This window comes from Amphibalanus amphitrite, unplaced genomic scaffold (genome assembly GCF_019059575.1).
Source record: "Amphibalanus amphitrite isolate SeventyFive unplaced genomic scaffold, NRLGWU_Aamphi_draft 000159F_arrow, whole genome shotgun sequence".
NCBI classification, from domain to species: Eukaryota; Metazoa; Arthropoda; class Thecostraca; order Balanomorpha; family Balanidae; genus Amphibalanus; species Amphibalanus amphitrite.
The window spans coordinates 444,690-466,774 of NW_024881654.1; the positions used below are offsets into that span (position 1 = coordinate 444,690).

Genomic DNA, 22,085 nt, shown 5'->3' on the forward strand with positions numbered 1-22,085 from the left:
AAAACAGCGATAAAAAGCGGTAAAACGGGTGTAGATGTATGAAACTTGCCATGCCGGCGCAGAATTAGTGTCGTAACTTATATTATGCCATTTCACTATGCTTTTTAAATAGCAACTATCGAATACCTGCACCGAAAGTGCCAGAATCGCAAAAATATGCTCATTTTCCCATCTTTAAATTTTGGGGCGGGCTTCCAAATTCAAAATTTCTGGTCAAAGATGGTATTTTCGTACTCAGGGCATCAAGCCACGTCGATCTAGGGGCGTGCTGGCTAACTTCTAAAAAAAAAGTTGCAAAAAGGGTCACCCTACTGGTGTAGGCAGGTCGGGCGACCTCCGTGTGCCGGCGAGCTGCCCGGCCACGTAATCCCCTCCAGAGCAGCGTCGTTCGGCGCTGTCGGCGCGGCACTCGCTATAATTAATCACGTCCTGCTGTCGTATTTCTCACGCCGCTCTTCGTTTCGCCGTACTTCTTTCGCGAGAAATTTCATGACGACGTTTCGGCCGCTTTGAGGCGTTCATGAAAAATTACTGCGGGGACTGTGCCATGCTGGTGATGATGAGCGGGCGACCTTTGGGGACATTTCTGGAGCGCAGTGGATACTGGGGACAGATGTGTCACGTCCTTTGGTGACGCTTGGCAGGGCATCCCTATGAAACTGTTTAACAGGTATTCACTTGGCGACCTTCACCTATATGTGTGGGCTCTGTGCTTATTTGTTGGCGTCGCCGAGTGAGTCGTTTTAAGTTAATCGGTAACTCATAGAAGTCATGACAAACGCTGATAGATGGATTAGGTTAGGTGAATGTGAAGCGTATTTCACAAGGTGTGTGTTAGCTCCGGTAAGTCCTGAGTCCGGTCACGGCTTACACCTTGAAGAAACCCTTTGTAGCTCGCCTGTCTATCGGCTTATCCGCCTGATCTTTGTTAAGTATCGAATCGCCAGATGCATTCAGACATCGAATGTCCTTAGTTTTGCATCCCACACGTTTGCACGGTTGGCCTTTCCATTCGTTGCGTGGCCGAGATATGAGTAGCGCACTATACTCGGTCTCCCAGCAGTGGATGTATCGGTGGCGGGCCGTGCGGACCGTGCATCATTCTAATGGGACAACTGGAAGTGTGGCGGCGTCCCGCGCCCAGGAGTTATTGCTGCCGGCGCCGCCGAGGAAGCGCCACTCCCAGAGACAATGCTGTACATAATGCGGCCTGATCGGCGGCAGGAAGAGAGATGGGTGCGGCTCGGCGCGCGCCGGGCCACGCCGAGACACGATAAAAGACCGATGGAACGGTGGTATATCACGGCGGGCCCGGGCGCCGCAGGTCCGGTCTACGGACGAGCAAAAGTCTGACAATATGAGATGGCATTTGCTTATCTGGGATAAGGTAGGAAGCGATAAATGAAAGTATACGTGCATTGGACAAGAAGCTCTTAAATCTGTGTTATAAAAACTGTTAGTAGCAGAGTATGCACTGTGTAACTGTCGGTTCTGTCTTCCCCAGGACGGTCACAGCAGCAGCAGCAGCAGCAGCAGCAGCAGCAGACGGCTGGTGGAGAGGACGAACAGCAGCAGCACGATGTGCCAGGTAACGGACGGCCCAGCGGAGTGTTTGTCTCAGACTGATATTTCCTATCTGCGTCTGACCGGCCTGGCTGAGCGTAATTACATTGATAGAGCTGTGGCGTGGCACTGATTATGAGGAAGTCGTGAGAGAGGCTGGGGATACTTATAATGATGAAACAAGCTGTTTGAAGTTTTAATTGCTTTCTTATCTAGTTTGTCCTCTCAGCTGCTCTTCTTTGTTCTTTAGTGGGATGGAATGACTGTATAGGAATTCACTAACCATACATAATCCCCTTCTGATGGCGCATTTCACTCACCTTCATGGCTGAATTGGCTACACCGCCCAGTTCGTTTGTCATTGACAGAAACCATTTTCTGGCGAACTTCAATTTTCTTCCTAGGCGATGCATGAAAACTCACCATGTTTCATCTGATGCCGTCCCCACACTGGGCAGCCCATCCATCTATGGATCCCGACGGGCACCAACCACTCGGCCGTTCTCGGCGCCGCTCCTATGGTGCCCCAGCCCCCCCCCCCCCCCCCCGTTAGCCACATTCGCCGGCCGTGCGCTGCTGATGGGTAGCGACGCTGGCCCGATGGATGGGCGGTGCTCGTACGGACGCCGCGCCCGGGGCCGCGCTCTCACAGATTCCGGCCGGGCGGCGGCCATCAATACGAGGGCCCGGTGGTCGGACGGAATTGAAGGTCGGTGGTAACCGGGAGTAGCCGGGTCACCGCCGGCCCTGCCGCCCCTTGGGACCAGACGCTGACGGAAAGGTCCGTGATCAGAGCCTGAAATTCATAGTCGCTGAGCCACTGGTGAGTGGTGAGTCTGCTTCACGCTGTCCCCTCCCCCGCTTCTGTCACGGGCTACAGCCGTCCCGGCCGCTCCTTAATGTCCGGGTGTAGTCTGGCATTGTCTGAGCCCGGCTCACGGACTATTTTTGGTCACTAACGATGATAATCTCAGGTTCTCATTTCGGGCGTTCAGGTTTTAATTTCATATCTCTTAAAGAAGCCTGGCGCTTACAAAGGGCGAGGAGCGTCTCTCATCTCTCAAGTCTCGTTCCAACTACCTGAGTATCACCGGAAGTTGGCTGTGATGTGCCACCCCCGGCCGCTGCGCGCCTTTCGATCCTGGCGGCGCCGCGCCCCGCTCACGTCGACCTGAGTTGGATGGACGCGGAAAGTTGGCGAATTGAGCGATTTATCTGCGTAGTGCCAGAGTCGTGTGAATGGTTATAATGGCCGAACGGCCTTGCACCGGACCGGGCCGGGCCGTGCTGTTCTGGACCGCGCCGAGCCGGGCTGTAGCTGACTGGTGGATGCTGCTAGTGACTGCAGCGCTTGATGCCGTGCGTAGCTAAATTCGGAATAATTTTGCCGAAGTTCTTGTTGTAGATTTGCTCGTAGATATAAAACTTTATCGGAATTCACTGGGATTGTATTGCGTATGCAAGTCCAAATATTTCGGCCAATATTGTTTGGCCTTGGTCACTGGACAACTACAATATTGTACAAAATTGTAGTTGTCCAGTGACCAAGGCCAAACAATATTGGCCGAAATATTTGGACTTGCATACGCAATACAATCCCAGTGAATTCCGATAAAGTTTTATATCTACAAACATAAACCTGGGAAAAATATGACTCTAAAACAGTAGATTTGCTCGTTGTCACAGTGGCTGAGAACATGTAGCCAGAATCGGGCTCCCGTCGTTGGTTGGGAACACTATCATCGAGAGCTGCCGATTGGTGCCAGTAATAAAATAATGTATCGTCGGCGTTGTCCATTACAAGACTGTCACAATCAATCCATTGCTAGACGACGGTTCATTACACCGCGCGTAATGACATTGCCTCCTGTTATTTTTTGTGGCAAAGGGTTGTTACGTTGTTTATTACGGATAACCGTTAGTAATATCTTCAGGCAAACATTGATCAACGACTCAACTTTATATCATTTGTAATGCACAGTGCACACTCCTGTCTGTATTTGAGTACGTCAAGTTTAACTACAGAACATTTTGCGTTCGGGCAGTGATCGAAACGTAATTTTGGACCAAGAAAAGGAGGGCACGCGAATTCGGAGACATTAAATAGGGGATTGCAATTGATGTGCAGCTTTAGGTATGAAGGTTGTTGGTGGTAGTATTTTGCAGCGGCCATTGAATGTTCTTTTTCTTTCAGATGATGAAGACGAGGAGGATGAAGAGGAAGAGGTGATGCAAGAAGGCCGCGAGCAAGAGTTTGAGTTCAAGGAGTTTATTCAGAGGTATGTGTTGGATTTCACTGTTTCATCACCTGACATGTTCCTTTCCTTGTTTCACACACTTCACTTTCACTTGTTTCATTCAGCTGTTTCACTTTGTTTTTTTTTTTCTGTACGCATTATTCCTGAGTCTATAGCTACAATTACCCATCTCGTCCATGCATGTATTCCTGTTGTGTTTATTAATATGGGGCCCTTTGCCGCTCATGCGGGTCTTGTCTCGTTCGCCGCGAGTAGTTCCGGGTACTCATTATTCATTAGCTGACTGGGGTCCACGGCAGGTGTGCACTATCGCACGACTCCTGATACGGTGTTCACGAGAATACACGCTGCCTTACATATAAACTAATTGAGTCATCGTTACAGCTCCCAGCTGCTGGTATACCTACACTCCCAGTCCTGATGACAGCTGACCTTTTTTAGTTCGTTAGGAATGGCAATGCAAATGTCGCATACTTTCTGCTTAACAATATAATGTGCAAGGATGCGAAGCGTGCGAGGAGAAGAATGATTTTGGATTCAGCAGCTATTGCTTATAATAGTGACTGTCAAACCACTGCAAGTCTAAACATCTGTTCAATATGGCGCGCCACTGTCGGACAGGGATTTAGTTGAGCCCAGTTCTTTCCTCGATTGGTGAAGACGGCACAAGCTGTTCAAACGATCGAACCGATATCGTCTCCGGGAAGTTCTTCGCAACTGTTCAACTATATTTCGCGCTTCAGTCCGATGAGGGAGTTGCATGGCATGGTCTTTCATGGTGACTGGAAGGACTATTTTTTTCGTAAGAATTTCACATGAGATATGCATCTTTACTATTTGACTTTTGAGTTTGCAACGAGTCACACAGTTTGTTTCTTGAGAGATGTATGTTCCTTTAGCCGTGCCTGTCATCTCCGTAGTTCTGGACCCAGAATCCAGTCCGCTGTGGGTCATGTGCAGGGGAGCTAAAGTGTGGCCAGTGTCCAGACAACACCCCCGGCTCCCGGTCGGTGCGCTATTTCCTCCGTCCGTCCGTGGTAGCGCCCACTGCGAGTCCGCTAGGCGCCCTATTACATCCGGGGCCGATGCGTCACGTTCAGCAGCACCATCGCTCAGCGGCAGCTGGTGCTGTCGGCAGTGCCGCCGCTGCCGCCGGTCGGCGCCACAGGTGCTGACCGGGACCGGCCGGGCCGGGCAGAGCGGCGGCGGGAGGGGCAGAGCGGTCCCACAGGGCGGGGGGAGGGAGCTGAGCGGTCCCTCAGGGGGCAGTCTGAGCCGACCGAGAGCCCCCGGGACGGTACCGTACTACCGACAGACCCAGAGCTGAGAGCATATACCTGTGCCGCCCATTATTGGGTGGGGCTTGTATCAGTTCCCGCGCTAGTGACGGGCGTTATGCGTTCTCGGAGGAGCATGCGATTGGCTGATGATGGAGGGCATTATATATAAAGGGATAGTGTTATAAATGTTGCAGTGCATTTGCTTCGCTGATTTGTAGACCATCATTGCTTTGAGAAGCATCCAGCTCTCCGGAATATCCGAGCTAAATGTTTGAAGCTAAACCCTCCTAATGTTTCCTTTTCATTTCTTACTCTTAACCCTATTAGTGGCAGGCTCCTGGCTACCCCATATTAGTGGCAGGGGGGGCTGTTTACGACCCCCCTTGATATCTCGAGATCTAACCGGCCGATTTTCAAAATTCAAACGGCATTCGATTTGGCTCAACGAGATCTACATTTCTAAAAAAAATAAAATTACAAAATGTCAATAGGGGGGTAGAGGGGGGTAAAAACGGGCAAATTGCAGACACATTTTCGACTGTTTATCACGGCCAGGTTTCTGAACCAATCTTAACGCAACTTTTACCGATCGATAGAGAATGAACCAGGAATTCACATGGATCCTAAAAATATGCATTTTCAAAAATCATAGGCGGATACAGATCATTGAGATTGGGGGTACACAAAAAGTATAGTAAATAAGGTTTTTGTTGGTACTGTTTCTAAAAAGGGTGGCAATGGTCTTGTTATGTTACAATTTTCTTATGAGAGAACGACTAAAATTGTATTGGTCATGCATAGGCGGTGTCAGGGCACCTATGTTGGGAGGTAAAAATAACCCCCCTTTTTGGACGCCTGGATCCGCCTATTATAGCAAAAACGTGTCAAAAGAGGATGCACAATAACTTTGTATATGTTATCACATGATACCTTTCATTCACTGTTCGTAAAACTGGTGCAGCATCGTGATCTTCGCCCAAATGACTCGCTTCACGAATAGGACCCCCCAATTCCCAGTGCTCTGGAGCCGCCCCTGGTAAAGTTATGAACTTGAAATTTTCAGGGAATGTGCCCAATTTAGTTTTAGGAAAAGTCAGAAAATTTCAGCATCGTAGCTTCAGCGGTTTCGGAGATATTCCCGAAAAACCTGAGGGGTGGATAGAAACAACCCCCCCCCCCCCTGCCACTAATAGGGTTAACACTGCACTCAGTTCGGTCTGACCTTAATCGCGAGCCCCGATGAATCTTCCTGATGGTTGAAATGCCGAACTGCCCATAACTGATTTAAATTTACATTTCCCCAATGGCTGAAGTTATCCGCCGTTCCGGCTGGCCTCTCTCCGTCCTCCCATTTGTTCGTGACCTTTGACCTGTGACCTTCTGGAGGCCCCTGGGCGCGGAATCCCTGTGTGCGGCTGGACGCAGGCTCGCCGCGGCCCGTTCTCGAGATGGCCCTTCATCGCCGCCGACCATTGTGTGCTCGTCTGTGGACGGCCGCGGCGCTATTTGTGTGACGGCGTGGCCGGGCCGCCGAGTTCATAGTGGCTCCGCCGCCCCCGCCCGCCCCGCGCCCGCCGGGCCCGACTGTCCAGTTTGCGCGGCCCGGTATTGGGGCGCCGGGCGGAATCCGGAATCCGCGGCGGTGTTGGCACTGGCGGCCGGCCGGCACGCGCCGCCCATGCTGATGACGTGGTGGGCGGGCGCGGGGGGGGGGTGTCGAGGTGGCCGGCAAGGGCGAGGTCGGATGCAGGCCGGGCGGGGGGGGGGGCTGGGTTGAGATTGGACGGAGGTGGATTAGATTGGATGTGCAGTTGCAGTTCTGTTTTTGTTGGATATGATTTAAAGAGTTTAAGATGTTTCTTCATTGCGTGACATTGCGTGTTACACAGCGTAATGCTCGCTAACATTGGTTCGTGGTTTGAGGTGGCTGAAGTAAACCTGCTCTTTATTTTGTTTACATTGTTTCTTGGCAAGTCGTAAGTTGTATTCTTTTCTGATAATGCGGTGTTTGTGGACCTAAAATGTCTAATACGCTCGTTAATGAGGCTCAGCCTAAGGTCGCCAGTACGTTTGTGGGTTGGCATTTGAACTAACGTCCGTTTGTGTTCTAATGAGGCCGCTCCGTGTCAGTGCTTTTGTGATGTTCACAGCTGCCTAACGGTCACGGCTGATAACCTGGCCGCTGTCCCATTTCAAAGGCGCCGCCACTGCGGGCCGTTTTCAGCTGCAGCTTCCGGCAGCGGGGCCGCTATTCGGCGTCTGTTTTCATTTCGAGGTAATCCGTCCTGGAAATACAATTACGTCTGACAGTATCTGGGTGCGCCTCCGGGAAACTGTGGTGACGGCCGCGCCGCGGTCCCTGCGTGGTCAAAACGGTCTGTCATCCGGCGGTCAATGGAACGCAGGATAGTGAGGCTGCTGGACCGTCGGGGGGGGGGGTCCGGGTGTGGAACTCCTGATGATTTTGTTGTTTTACTCTGGTAATGCCGTCACAGTGCGGTAATGACCTTCGCGAAAAGCCCTCCTATTTTTATCTTTTGGTGAAAGTGTCTTGTTTCACCCTTCAGCGCTGGCTCCCTTTCTCCTCCCCTCCCCCTCCTAACGATCTCCCTCTCCCGACTGGCGCCACCGCTAGTAACTCAGGTACGGCCGCTGCCAGGACCCTGCCGGGGTGATTTGTGACCCGGAGCTCTGTTCAACCGATTGACCTCTGATTGGGTACGGTACTCGCGATGGGTATGGAATTAAGCGGCGGGGATAACTGGTCGATATGCTGTGAATAAATGCAGGATGCTTTTTGTCGTGAGTAGATATCTTCCAAAGTATATAGTATTATCCGAGCTCCATTGAGATGAGCCAAGTGATGTTGGTTGGTAAGCTGTTGGTGCAGTATTGAGTCTAGCTGGAGCCGTATCCTTACATTATCCGATTGCAGCGCGTATGTCGGGCCTCTTCTCCGGTAGGTCACTGACCGGCACCGGTACGCTGTCGCCCGGAGCTGACCCCATCACCCCGTATCGGGCTTCCGGTGCGATGAAGTGGTGCCGCATATCACACTGCATAATCCCGTGCCCGTCCTGAGCACGCATTCATCGGCTGTCGTTTGTCATCGTTCGATGTCGATTACGTGTGATCGATGGCCGCCGGCCTATTCATTTCCTTCCCGCTCAATAGGACTTTATTCGGGGCCATATTTTCTGGGAAAGTGTTCAGATCGAATGCCACCCGCTCGCTCAGAAGAGTCGGCGGTCGGAGCTCGCTGGGGACTCCGCACTTCTGGGGAACGCACGGGATGGTTCGGTTGGGTGTTCTGTTATTGGTGGGGTTTCTCTACCGAAAGCAGGCGCGGGTCCACCTCGGTGGTGCTTTGCAGCTGCCTCTTTCGTGTGCAGCTTGATTTCAAGATAAGACCGCAAATGGCTTCACGGTGAGCTGCGTTTATAAAACTGATAGCCATCTCTTGAAATCTGGTTTCAGCTTGTTGCCACCGATCGCTTTTAGTTTCAGAACTTTTGCAATGTGTGAATTTAATGAAGGCTAGTCGTCTGAGTGCTCATCTCGTTCAAGTTGCATGAATCGCAGGCTCCAGAGAATGTCCAAGACGCGGTCATTCCTTTTACGTGGAAGTGTCACAGTAGTAGCCCTGCAGGTTTGGCCGTCCTTGTCCCGTCCTTCCGTCCAGCTTTTACCACTCTTGTCGAGCGTCCAATACACTTCACCTATCTTCTGGAGCCTCGAGGTGGGTTGTCATTCGTATTCCATGTTCGTATTTGGGCTATAAGACACAGGTAGGCAGCAGTGGGCGGCTATTATTGTTGTATGACAGTCTGGCCACAATGGCCACCGTTTGCGGCGGTTTGTAGGTGAAATAACATGTTTGGATCAGACTGGCGCACCGGGACGCTCCCAATCTTTGGAAACGGAAGTCGTTTTCCACAAACATCGACTATTGGGTTTTACGGCCCGGCGTTTTCAATTGCCTTGTTTTGATTTGGAATGACATGTTTGAAGATTTGCGATGGGTGGGTTGCATATTGCACTTTTATGGCTATCATTCTTCTTATTGAAGTCATTTCCTGAAAGGAAGTCGCTGGAAATCGTTATTGTTGTCATTTGAAGAGGGATTTTCCGTTCTTCCGTTGAAACTGTAAATGCTGATCGTTCAGCCTCTGAATCTTGATGTGTCGAATGATGGGTATTATTTATCTTCATATCATTGCTTCTTGAAAGTTCTATTTGTTACATCACATGCTTACAGGTAGATGCAAAACGCTCATATACATGACATGTTTTTATGGGACATGTAGGGATATAATTTGCATACAGCCTTTTGCGATATCCCACTGTTCGAAGGCTATATCCCGGCACCGCTTGTTTCCACCTCTGTGGACCGATCTTGGCACGCTGCGCTGACAGATCGTCTGTGACCTGACCGGAAATCCTCTTCTGTCCGATGTCGCTGTTTTGCGTGCCCACGGTCCCTCGGGGAGACGTCCGATCGTTCTGTTCAGTCCTCCGCCGCCGTTTCTTGGCCGCCTACCGCCCATATTTTTATCACGCGCCCACCCAAAGAGAAAAAGCGCCACGGACGGGGGCGGAGGCGGCGGGCTGAACCGGACATAAATTCACCGTCCTGGGAGCCTAATCTGGCCGGGTTCTGCTGCCTTTGAGCGCGCTGTGAACCGGGAGAAATCGAACGCGCCGGTCGGACAGGGCCGGCAGGCGCGGCCACCGCGACGCGGGGAGGGACGGTGTGGGCCGGCAGACAGCGGCGGAGCCGGGAGGGACGGTGTGGGCCGGCAGACAGCGGCGGGGACGGTGCGTTCCGGCAGACAGCGGCGGAGCCGGGCGGGGACGGGGTGGGCCGGCAGACAGCGGCGGAGTCGGGCGGAGACGGGGTGGGCCGGCAGACAGCGGCGGAGCAGGGAGGGACGGGGTGGGCCGGCAGACAGCGGCGGAGCCGGGCGGGGACGGGGTGGGCCGGCAGACAGCGGCGGGAGTCGGGCGGGGACGGGGTGTGCCGGCAGACAGCGGCGGAGCCGGGAGGGACTTTTTCTGGGCCGGCAGACAGCGGCGGGAGTCGGGAGGGACGGTGTGTTCCGGCAGACAGCGGCGGAGCAGGGAGGGACGGGGTGTTCCGGCAGACAGCGGCGGAGCAGGGAGGGGTGGGCCGGCAGACAGCGGCGGAGCAGGGAGGGACGGTGTGTTCCGGCAGACAGCGGCGGAGCAGGGAGGGGTGGGCCGGCAGACAGCGGCGGAGCCGGGCGGGACGGGGTGTGCCGGCAGACAGCGGCGGGGACGGGGTGTTCCGGCAGACAGCGGCGGAGTCGGGCGGGGACGGGGTGTTCCGGCAGACAGCGGCGGAGCAGGGAGGGATGGGGTGTTCCGGCAGACAGCGGCGGAGCAGGGAGGGGTGGGCCGGCAGACAGCGGCGGAGCCGGGCGGGACGGGGTGTGCCGGCAGACAGCGGCGGGGACGGGGTGTTCCGGCAGACAGCGGCGGAGTCGGGCGGGGACGGGGTGTTCCGGCAGACAGCGGCGGAGTCGGGCGGGGACGGTGTGGGCCGGCAGACAGCGGAGGGAGTCGGGAGGGACGGTGTGGGCCGGCAGACAGCGGCGGAGCCGGGCGGGGACGGTGTGGGCCGGCAGACAGCGGCGGGGACGGTGTGGGACGGGGTGTTCCGGCAGACAGCGGCGGAGCCGGGCGGAGACGGGGTGGGCCGGCAGACAGCGGCGGAGCAGGGAGGGACGGGGTGTTCCGGCAGACAGCGGCGGGGACGGTGTGGGCCGGCAGACAGCGGCGGAGCAGGGAGGGACGGGGTGTGCCGGAAGACAGCGGCGGAGCCGGGCGGGACGGTGTGTGCCGGCAGACAGCGGCGGAGCAGGGCGGGGACGGTGTGGGCCGGCAGACAGCGGAGGGAGTCGGGCGGGGACGGGGTGTGCCGGCAGACAGCGGCGGAGCCGGGCACCCCAGGGAGCCGCCACGCTGTCGGCCGGCCGTTTCCAGGCTGTTCCCGACTGTAAGCTGGGCCTGGTTTATTCACCGGGACAGGCGGTGGCTGCCGCCCAGGAGGCTGTTATTAAACGGGCCGGCCGGCCATCACGGGCCTGCCCCACGCGCGTAGGGCGAAAATATAAGACGCTGGTCTTCCGGTCATAGGCGTTCACTCTAAGTACAAGTTGCAGGGTTGGTATAGCGTGGTCTCCAATGTAGTTTTTTATGATAATGCAGCTATTGGCGTTAAGCTACAAGTCAATACTGCTTTCACTTGCACATGACTCAATATAATTGCACGGGTGCCCGCCGGCTTCTTTATTCCTGCGTTTTCTTCTGCAGCCCGGCATCATCACCGGGACCGCTGATTTCTGAGGTGGCGCTGGTCAGACGGACGGTCGTTTCTGGAATTGAGACGACCACCTCGGGCTATTGTCACGTGTCGGGCGCGCTGATCAGTGTCCCGGTCGTCCCGCGGTGTCTGATTTCGGCCTCTGCCGCCGCCGCCCGGCCATCAGCTGATTGTGGCCGTGTGGAGCCGGAGGCCGACTGCTGCCGGCTCGGGCCGACGGACGGTGCTCCGACGGACGGACGGAGGCCGCCGCGCCGGCCGGGATCCCACCAACTTTGCATGCATGCTCTGGGAGTTGGCGGCTGTGGCCCCAAGTTTGGCCACCACGTGCCCAAAGCCCGGCTGAAACTCGCTCGGTAGGGCCGTTCTAATTATTATTTTGTGTCCGCAGGCCGTCTCAGAGGGCTTTCTAACAACGGGAAATCAATGTCACGACTTTATTTATCCGCGACGGGAGCCAGGCATGAATAATAAAACACCACTGGCAGACCGGCCGCGCCGCTTTCATCTTGGGAATGAATATGAAGTGCGCTGGAGGGCGCGGCACTTGCTCTGATGTCTTCTTCTCTCGCTTCACAGGATATTCTGATAGCCGGACTTCTCTCGCCGCGATGAAAAATGAGTCCTCCCTTAGTTTTAGCGGGCGGCTGCCTGGGCCTGATGGGTTTCCTTCGCGAACGGCTTGACGTAAAACAAATGTGTGGGCAGTGATTGCATTCCCTAATGATAAATGCGACCTTACAAATATTATTTTCGTGTTTTATCATAAACCACTTCCAAGAACAAACCAGAAGCAAGTGTGACCTCTCCGCAGCACACCCTATGCTAGGTCGTTTAGCCTCAGTTAGAGTAGTTTCTGTTACCTACAGAAGTCGTCCAGTGTCTACAGTCGTAGTACAGTGTCTGTGAGAATCAACAAAACCTGGAGCTCATGTAAACAATGTTTTGTGACTGCATACTTCATGACCCCTCTGTCACCCACATTTTTCCTGTTGCACTTTGCGCTCCGAAGCATGCGCCGCTGGTCGATGTTCCGCATGCTGGCTGACGACGATCTCCCGTTTCAGGTTCATGTCTCCGAAGATTCTGGAGCCGTACTGCTGGCTGCTGCGTCATTTCGACACGAACACGCCGGCTGCCAACCACTGCGTGCTGAGGATGCTGCACAGGGTGGCCTGGGACCACAAGATGCCCGCCATGCTCTTCCAGGTGAGCTCAGAGGGAGGAAACCGGGGCTAGAGGGTGAATGACGAATGGTTTACCCATCGTTGACAAACTCGATCGACGCGATGGATAAACCCAACAATCCGCGAATCAGTGACTGGAGGAACAATCATTGCCGCTTGCACACACGCAAACCACGAGCTCGGCGAGGCAGTGCTCGGTCTCTCGTCCGCTCCCCATTGTCCAACATTATTTTCTGCGTCACGCCGTCATTAGTGTAATCTGCATTCATCAGCGGCGGAGCGGGCGGTGGCGTCAGTGGCATTGGGGCGGTATCGGAGGCCGCCCAATACCGGGCCCATTGGCGGCCGGCCGGATAGTGTTATCGGGCGGCCGGAGACGCAGACGGGCCGCCGACACACAGACCCGACGCAGGGAGACACGGGTGGGAGAGAGACGGGCAGACAGACGGATAGACGGACATAGGGCTGAGAATAGGCGTGCAGCAGAGATAGGAGAGGAGAGGTCAGGTGGGGACTCTGCAGTCTTCATTGATTAAGGTTTACTGTGTCCTTAACGCCTGACACCTTAGGGGCGTCCTGTGTCCCTGAGGCCTGACACCTCAGGGACGGACTGTGTCACTCAGCTCTGACGCGCGGTCAGCAGAGAGTGGGCCCTCGTAAGCCGGTCATTAGGCCGAAGTTCGCGAGTGATGGACAGCTGGGTCACGAGTGGCTCCAAGTTTCACTGAACCAACAGACGCCTGTCCGTCAAAGGTGAGCCGCCAGACGCGAAATCGGCGAATTTTCCGCCGCACCGCACCGGAAATTGCAAGTTAAAAGACGAATGACCGCCTCAGGCACCTCGCGGTGGCCCGTGACTGTCATTTGGCGTCCAATCAATGGGCGCTGGAGCTGCAACTTTGCCCGGAATCGGCCGGCCTTGCATGTCGGAGCGCCGTTTAATTCGGTAGAGCAGCTGGGGTGTCTGGAGCTCGCGGACGGTCTCGAGGTGAGACTGTGGATGACTGTATACTGTGCGTGGGAGGGAGTGTAGGCGACTGCAGCTAGAAAACAACTCGCCACTGCTAGATGATGCCTACCTATTTTACGGCTGTTGGGTTTCTTGTTTAGCCCTGTCATGCTGTTGGAGTCGTCACCCACATAAGTCGTCACAGCCACTACGCCCCCCCCCCCCCCTCCACGGTCCACCCGTACGTCCCACTCCCAATGTCACCTCTGCTTCCATGTAATTAATCATCACATGGTGCTTCCGTTGCAGATCAGCCTATTCAGGACGTTCCAGCGGCTGATGGACGATCCGCGTCACTACAAGAACCCGGCCTTCAAGGTGAGGATGCGCTCCGTCCAGTTTCCGGGGGCCGGGTAAGGAGACTAGTGGAGCCTCCGGTATACAGCCTGCTAATTAGGGGCGCAAGAGAGGAGCGCTGTTGAGCTCGAGGACTGGGATCGGGGGTGAGGGGGAGTGGGATGGGAGAATGTCACGGCAGTGTATTTGAGCGGGACGGACACCAAAGTAGCAGTGGTTTGTGATATGGTGTCCAAAGAAATGGAGGGACCGGATGAGATTAAAGCAATGAACCTCGCTCGCTCTTAATGGGAAGGTTTAAGTGAAGAGACACTGGCGCTGGGTCGACGTCGGGACAAACGGCTCGACATGAACCCGAGATGTCAGCGGGACAGTTGGCACCTTGTCCTAATTGTCTCGATTGTCTGCAGAATACACTCCTCCCCACGCAGCCTCGCACACACCGCAGCCGTGTGTGCTGCGCCGGGGCGGCTAATTCGGAGTCGGTTCACGGTGTCCAATGGGCGCCCGGGGAGCGGTTAGCGTGCCGCCTCTCCCCCGGGACGCGGCTAATGTGATGTGATGGTAAAAGTTGGCCACCGCGGCCTCTCCGACTCCAATAGCCCGCCGCACCGGCTGTCCGGCCAAAACTCGAATGGAAACAAACGGACGATCAAAGTTGCGGAATCGGTTTACCGGTGGCAGCTAGCCGAGTCGGTCCAGGGTCGTTTTGTGGCTGGAGTGGGGCGACTGGGTTGTACGCAAATGAATGACATAGAAGGATGTTTCATGGTTATCAAATAGCAGCGATGTTGTGAGATAGCTTGTTGGCGATTGGTTACGAAGCAATACAAGGCGGCTCTGGCAGTGGACGAAGCAATACACGGCGGCTCTGGCAGATGGGGTCTGTATTTTTTGCCTCGCATTAAAAAGATTCCGGCGACTGAGCGATTTCCTTTGACCTCTGACTTTTTGGCGTAGATTATCGCTGTTATCTTCCATTGGACGTGTTTTAAACAAATGATAAAAAAATACTTAATTATAGGTCACAGGTGCTCTTACCAAGCTTCCTCGACTCTACTAATTGAACTTCCGATGAAGTCAATCCAACTTCGTCAGTTTCTCATGAGACCCAGAGGCCGATTGCGGATGGGTTCAGGAGCTAAAACTCATTAAACAAACAAGACGTGCCATTTTGTCACTTTGAACAGTTCATTATATCGTATCATGACCTTTGCAGAATAAGTAATTCTAACAACACAGGGCTTGTTCAAACGGAATGCTGAAGAGGTTAGGAACGCCATTAGTTCGTGGCTTGAAAATCGACTGCGACTCAGTCGAAGAGTCGATTAAAATATATCAACTGGAGGGACATGTGTCTTTGCATTGTATGTGGTGCTCATTGTGGTATTACGCTGTTGTATGTTGTGCCTCCGCGAAACCGTGCCTCCTGAGCAGTTTCCAGGTTGTATTGATTGTTATGACACGCCGTTGGACCAAAGTGCTTGGCCGATTTTTTTTTACAATATATGGGTTACCTCAATAGCGATTTACAGTTTACACATTCCATGCCTACCTCTCATCGCAAATTTCATGCTTGAAACAGGTTCCTACATTTTACGTTAACATTTCTTCCTCAGGACATTGTCAAATTGGCCAAGTATGTGCTGTCCAAGTTCTTCCAGATGGCTGCCACCAACAAGATGATCTTCATGGAGATGCTGTTCTGGAAGACCCCTCGCGAGGTGTATGAGCTGGAGCATGGATACGACTCCTACAAAGAGACGTGAGTGTGCCACTGAGGGGTTGGCCGTCCTAGACCTGGTCCTCCATCTGCTTCCGCTCACTCTCCTCTTGTCCTTGTGTCGTTCCCAGCTAAATCGATCGCCCTCGCCGCCGTCGGGAGCGTCTGTTTATCCGGGCCGAAAATCGTAAGGCGATTACTCGAGTGGCGCCGTGCGGGGTTCGATTGGATCGGACCCGGGAAATCGGTCCCATCTGTGATTGGAATGACGTGCGGTCGGAATGGGCGCTCAAGGAGCAGGCGCAATGGGAATAGACGCGTGGGAGTCGGACCGAGAAAGGTTGAGTAGACGGTTATTGGGCCACAACGTGCGATGATGGCATTAAGCTGGTGGTCTGACCATGGCCTGACGGGGGGGTGACCTGTGTGGATGATCGTACACTTTGCCTGGTGGTCTATTCTGTTCTGCGCAGTGTTCGGTAACTCCGAGTGTCGAAATTCGGTCAGTCGTCTGTCCGATGCTCGGTACACGTTCGCCAGTGCGTGTCATGTCAGTGGGCGATGTTTTCCTGCTGGGTCGGGTGTTATTTCTCTGCCGCGCGGATGGTATTATTGTGTGGTCAGCGCCGCCCTCGGCAGCGGGGAGGGCTGCCCGCGCCGCTGTGCAGTGCGCCGATCGGACCCAATATTGACTCCTCCGCTGACACAGAGGCACACATCGGCACCAAATATCAGCTCCCCGCGCCTCTGACCTCTCCTTTCCCTCTTCGCTCATCGCGATTCCTTTATTTCTAACTTCATATCTGTTTGCCTTGAATTTGTGTGATCGTGAACTCCTGTGACCTACGAAACCGCACGTCCAGTAGTCGCTGCGTGACCTCACTAAATGCAGCAAGTTATGGCTGATGGGATTTAGATACGGTCCTGTTGATGCTTTGTGGCGCAAAGTCGGCAAAAAGTTACTGATGTGTTCATCTACATGCATCACATTAACTATTCACCAGCATTCATTTGCATCATTGTCTGGTGTGATATGAAAGCCATCAACAGATGTGTCTGCTGGGCTACTTTGATCTTGAGACGGAAAATCAAAGCAATCTGGCTGGTCTGATTTGTTCAATTGTGTTCCGTATTGCTTTCATGTCGGTTCCGAGAAGTGAAATGGATGTAACGTGAATGATCTTGCCGACCCTATTACCGCAATGAGCATAACCTGACGGTATTTATAACTCATTACCGCCCTGGTGACTGCTATTGATGGCCTTCTCCGTGCCCAGGTCCAAGGCGACCAAGCTGGCCTGGTCTGAAGAGGAGGAGATGGAACTGCAGCGAGTCTATGAGGACCTCAAGGAAATGGATCCCGACCCGGGTACGTGCGCAATGCAAAGACGCTTCTGACAACCAAAACGGAGCTTACAAAACTAGGCAACATTACCTACTGATTCATCAAATCATGCTGGCCTGTTTTGCTCATGTTACACGTCCTTGGCATTCCGAATCTTAATTTGGTCACGCCTGACGTCTCTTCAGTGAGTATGCCTAACATACTCCCCTCGGCCCGCGCAGAGCGGGACCTGGTGGACCGTATCCTGGACGCGCTCATCTGCCGCGAGCGCAGCCGCCGGATGGTCATCAAGAAGCTGAAGCAGCTGGGTCTGGTGACGGACACGCGGCAGCTGTCGGGCGCCGGCCGCGGCCGCGGCGTCAGGAAGCCACCGCCGCAGTGGTCCGAACAGGAAACGGCCAACCTCGTGGAGCTCTGGCACAAAAACAAGGAAGGCGTCGGTAAGTCTGATCGAAGGGATCGGCCGGCTAGATATGGATATCAACTGAGAAAAATGCATGGGATCATGTAGGTATGTTCAATTTACCTTGTGCCGTTCACAAGTTAGTCTAACGTGTTAACTTGTAAGTGGATCTTTGTGCATGGTTTTCCAAATACTGCCGTCGCTATTATTGACGCCTGTCGCTGACCGCCGGCCCACCGGTCGCAGCGCCGGTGAACCTGATCTGGGACCAGCTGACTGTGAGACGGCCCAAGTACATGATCAAGGAGAAACTGAAGGAACTGGGACTGATGAAGTCGCGGCGGCGGAGGCGCACGAACCCGGGCACCGGCGGCGCGGACGGTACGGACCGGGTGGGGCGAGCTACGGTTGGGTGATGTTGGAGGATAGGTGTAATTGCTGAGCTGATTGCCCAGCAAAGTGATAGTAGGTGGTAACTGTAAGGAGTTAGTTAAACGCCCGGGATTATTGTACACCATCTTCTGTCGATCCTGGCTAGTTTGCAACGTCGTCTGAATCCTCTCGTGTGTGTGTCTTCATTTCGACTGTTGGCTGTTGCTGTTTGTTTCGCTGAGTTACCTACTTTGCTTCTTACAACATGCGGTTCATCCAATTCTCATCGAGCCAGATGTCTCCAAACATCTACCATGACCAAGTCTGAGTGTTTTCCGTCGCCGCTGTTTCAGCTGGCCGTGCGGACGATGACGACCTGCTGGACACGGCCTCCTCCTCCTCTGACGAGGAGGACTCGGGCCGCCCGAGTGGCCGCTCTGGCGGGGGCGGCGGCGGGGGCGGCCCGTCGCGGCGCCCGTCGGCCCCCCGCCGCCGCCGGCCGGCCGAGCGGAGACCCGCCGTGCGCCAGGTGTCGGCCGGACAGGTGGCGGCGGCCGTCCGCGACTACAGACAGTTCGGTGAGCGCCAGATTGTGAGACGGGATAAGTTCTGGCCAGGTTTGACTGACGAGCTAAATTCGATTTATGAATGGATGAACGTAGCGAGCTGGATTGTGAAGATCGCTGATTGTATTGTGAACATCCCCTGCGTATCACTAAATGTCCCGTGTGAAGTTCATAATTTGAGGTGTGAGCTAAATCTCGTTTTCGATCTGAGCCTGGAACTGACCGACGTTATTTTCTGTTTGTCTGCAGCTGGCGAGGAGACGGCCGCCGAGGTGCTCTCCTGGCTGCAGGAGGCGCTCCAGGATCTGGAGGAACTGCGTCGCGAGGACCCCGAGGAGGCGGTGCCGCTGGTCCCCCTCTCTGAGCCCAGTGCCATGGCGCTGGAGTCGGAGACCGGACAGAAACTGGTGTCGCTGCTGGGCGCCCAGAAACCCGCCGAGGGGGTACGTTAGGGGCTCAGAAACCCACCAACGGGGCCTGTTTGGAACTCAACAGTCCGAGCAGGGCGACTTACTGACCTTAACCTGGCGGTGTGTTGACGGTCTTCTTGTAGATATGCTACAATATTTACCGCATTTTTTAGTTTATTTATTCCGGTAAGTTATCCCGCTATTCCACGCCACATTCGTTTTTATTTGCCCTTGACGATCGCACTGACCGGTTCCGTCTTCCCGTTCAGGAGATGTTCTGGCGGTGGCCGTCGGAGGCGGGTACCGACTTCCTGCTGAGGAACGCCGCTGTTCTGTCCGACTGTCTGACAGGGAACGGGCCGCCACCGGACGGTACGTCCCACCCCGCTCAGTGGCAGTGCGCGTACTGTGGTCCCATCGCGCCGCCCTTGGTAGTCCAGGTGGGGAGACCGACCCGATCCCTGCGGACTCGCCGGCCGGCCCGCTCACCCCGCTCACCCGGCGCTGCCCCCCTGAAAAGGCGTCAATCTATCTGCGGAGCCGACGGCGTCACCCGGCCCGCCGTAATGGTGAAAATATTCAGCCCGCCGCCCGATACGCGGGCACAATCACACCGCTCTCCGAGGCGGCATACAAAGCTCGTCGGCGACACAAGGGCGTTCCAGTTAGGCGGGCCGGGTCTATCCGTTACCCGGGGCAGCCCGGATCAAAGCGAGGCTCACCGGGAATGGCGAGCGCCGGTCGACGGGAGTGGGCGGCGGCTAAAATATCGCCCGATAAAGCGGCAGATATGTTTGCAGATCAAATGAGATCGCGCCTGCGGCTGAGTTAGTGTGCTGTACGGACAAACGCGCCACGCCAGCAGGTGGCTTAGCTTTACGATGTTCATATACCTACGTACTTGCAGAGCGTTTAGTTTCATATTGTTGATGTATTCACCCGTTCGTTATAATCTAACCTTGACGTGACTCAACTCTGAAACCGTTCTTTCAGACGAGGTCGGTGGCTCGGGTAAGGAGAACGTGGCACCGGAGGAGGACGGTGAGCGGCCGGACCCCGGCTCAGATTCCTCGGAGGACGAGGGGCCGCCGAGGACGGCCTCCAACAAGAGGATCCGCCTGGTGTCGTCTGATGAGGACAGCGGGGACGAGCCCGGCTCCGCTCCACAGCGGTGAGTCACGTGCTCTGTCTGTTCAGAGTGGAGCTCTGGTGCGAAACTGATTATGAACGTCATCCAACACTCGGGTTTGTCTCTCGGGTTATTTATTTTATTTCTGTTACATAAATAGCCATGTGTCGCTGTGTGCCACCGAGTCCAGTTTCACGCACCCACCCGACTGCCGATGTGGTGTTGTTCTGCCTGGCGGCTGCGGCCGGCGGGCGGCCCTGTTTGGTCTAATATGCTCTCTCCTGGCTGGCCTCCCAATGTTTCCTCGACTAACCGACTGCCAGCGTGCTGTCATCTCCACTCCCGGGCTCCCGCCGTGACCGGACTGAAACCGGCGGCGGTGCGGACCCGCCGAAAACCGGCCGTTTGTGCTGGGCTGTTGTTTGTGGTAGTGACGCGGTTTAGGAAGCAAACGGTTTCACCTTAGTAATTCGATACTGCGAACTTGTCGCTGGTTCATAGTATTCTAGGCACGTTTGCGTTGTGAAATTGAACTATGAATGTACTCGACCTGTCGTTAGCTCAGGCTTGTCTTATGTTCGTGCGATCGGTGTGTTGTAACTTGCTAACCTGTTGAGTTTCGAGTGGTCGATCGGGGTAGTGTGGTAATAACCCGTCATCCGCTGTCCGCAGCTCTCCGGGCGGTTCGCCCGGCCGGGCCTCGCCGTCCGCCGGCGGCTCTGTCTCACAGCCGCGGCGCCGTCTGATGGCCTCAGACTCCGAGGACGAGCCGCCCCCGACTGGGGCTGACGGAACTCCGAGCACGCAGAGGAGCCGGGTTGGCCGGCTGGCTTCTGACTCAGAGGACGGCGGGCCGGCTCAGGGCTCCGCAGCGCGGTCTCCGTCCCAGCCCGCCTCGGGAAGGACACCGTCCACCCAGCGCAGCCGCGTCTCTCGAGTCGCGTCCGATTCGGAGGACGACGCTCCATCCCAGGCCACGTCGGCCTCAGGCAGGTCAGCATCTCAAGCCACGTCGGCGTCAGGCAAGTCTGCTTCTCAGGTCACATCGAGGAGCACCCGGCGCAGTCCTTCCACGCAGCGGAGTCGCTCCTCGCGCTCGTCCTCCTCTTCCTCCGACTCTGACGCGGAGTCGTCCCAGGCCACCTCTCGACAGAGCTCGTCTCGGGCGGCGTCCAGTCGGGCGACGTCACCGTCGACGCAGCGGAGTCGCGCCTCTCGAGTCGCCTCAGACTCTGAAGATGAGGTGAAGACTGCCGGCTCCGCTGGCGGCGGTGGGGAGCGTGGAGACGCTGAAGAGACCCAACAGAAGAGGATGCTGTCCTCGGACGAGGAAGGATCCGACGTCGAGTCTAACAAACGGGCGAGCGGTGCGAAGAAGGCGCGTAGGGTGATTGACAGCGACAGCGACTGAACGGGGCGTGTCCCGTAGACATGGGTGAATGCGTGCCACCTGAACACGGAGAGATAGTGCGCGCCTTTCGCCGTCCCTCCGCTGTGGATGGACCATGCTCGACCAAGAGGAGCGTTCATAGTGATCCGTTTGAGATGTGCGGCTCGGCGCCGCCGTGATCACCCGGAGATGACCGCCAGGCGGGGGGGGGGGACGCGGCGGTCAGAACCAATCAGCGCCGGATCAGCCGGCCCGCGGCCGGCCACCTGAGCACCGGAACCCTAACGGAAGCCGGTCAGCGACTGCGTAAAGGATGCTGGCCGTATTGCGCGTCTAAATGACCTTATGCGCCCGATAGGAGGTAAGTTTGGAATTTGGAGGGGCCATTTCAGCGTGGTGTTTGGTATGCTACGGATTTTACATGGATGTAATTGCCTTATAATAAAGCAGAGAATGTGCAAACAATGCTGAGTTGGTCATTTCATTTGACGGATGGCTGGGATGTATGCACGATCAAGGGCGAGCGGCGGTTGATTTGCAGGCTATGACTTCTTGTCAACGCCAGATTTCCGCCTTCTGCCACTAAACGGAGGCCCGTACATGTAGTGGATGCAGGACGGACGGAATCCTCCCTAATAATCCAACGGGCGTTTAGATGCATGCAAAACACTATCAAACAGTTCATTCAGACAAATAACGAGCGCTGAGGCGTGCCGCACCAGGCTCGAAGCCCACGTCTCAGTGTTCCCCCGCACTTCAAATCGAGCTACTTGAGCGCAGCATGTTTGTCACCAAGTAGTTGACGAG

General features: G+C 55.3%; 1 protein-coding gene across 1 annotated transcript; it reads left to right on the forward strand.

Moving 5' to 3' along the window:
* Positions 1-1,232: 1,232 nt before the first annotated feature.
* Positions 1,233-21,740, forward strand: LOC122383284 (protein timeless homolog). The gene is made up of 14 exons (XM_043369560.1): positions 1,233-1,236; positions 1,505-1,588; positions 3,758-3,842; positions 12,515-12,656; positions 13,893-13,961; positions 15,560-15,705; positions 16,941-17,032; positions 17,230-17,448; positions 17,658-17,792; positions 18,137-18,361; positions 18,599-18,792; positions 19,029-19,131; positions 19,753-19,930; positions 20,561-21,740. Exons 1-14 carry the CDS (start codon positions 1,233-1,235, stop codon positions 21,297-21,299), a joined length of 2,415 nt encoding a protein of 804 aa, XP_043225495.1. The 3' UTR covers positions 21,300-21,740.
* The last annotated feature ends 345 nt before the right edge of the window (positions 21,741-22,085 follow it).

Excerpts from the sequence above, each read along its gene's own strand:
- LOC122383284 (XM_043369560.1), top strand. Across the intron at positions 17,033-17,229 it reads GGAAATGGATCCCGACCCGG|AGCGGGACCTGGTGGACCGT; the intron begins GTACGTGCGCAA and ends CGGCCCGCGCAG. Across the intron at positions 18,793-19,028 it reads CCCAGAAACCCGCCGAGGGG|GAGATGTTCTGGCGGTGGCC; the intron begins GTACGTTAGGGG and ends CTTCCCGTTCAG.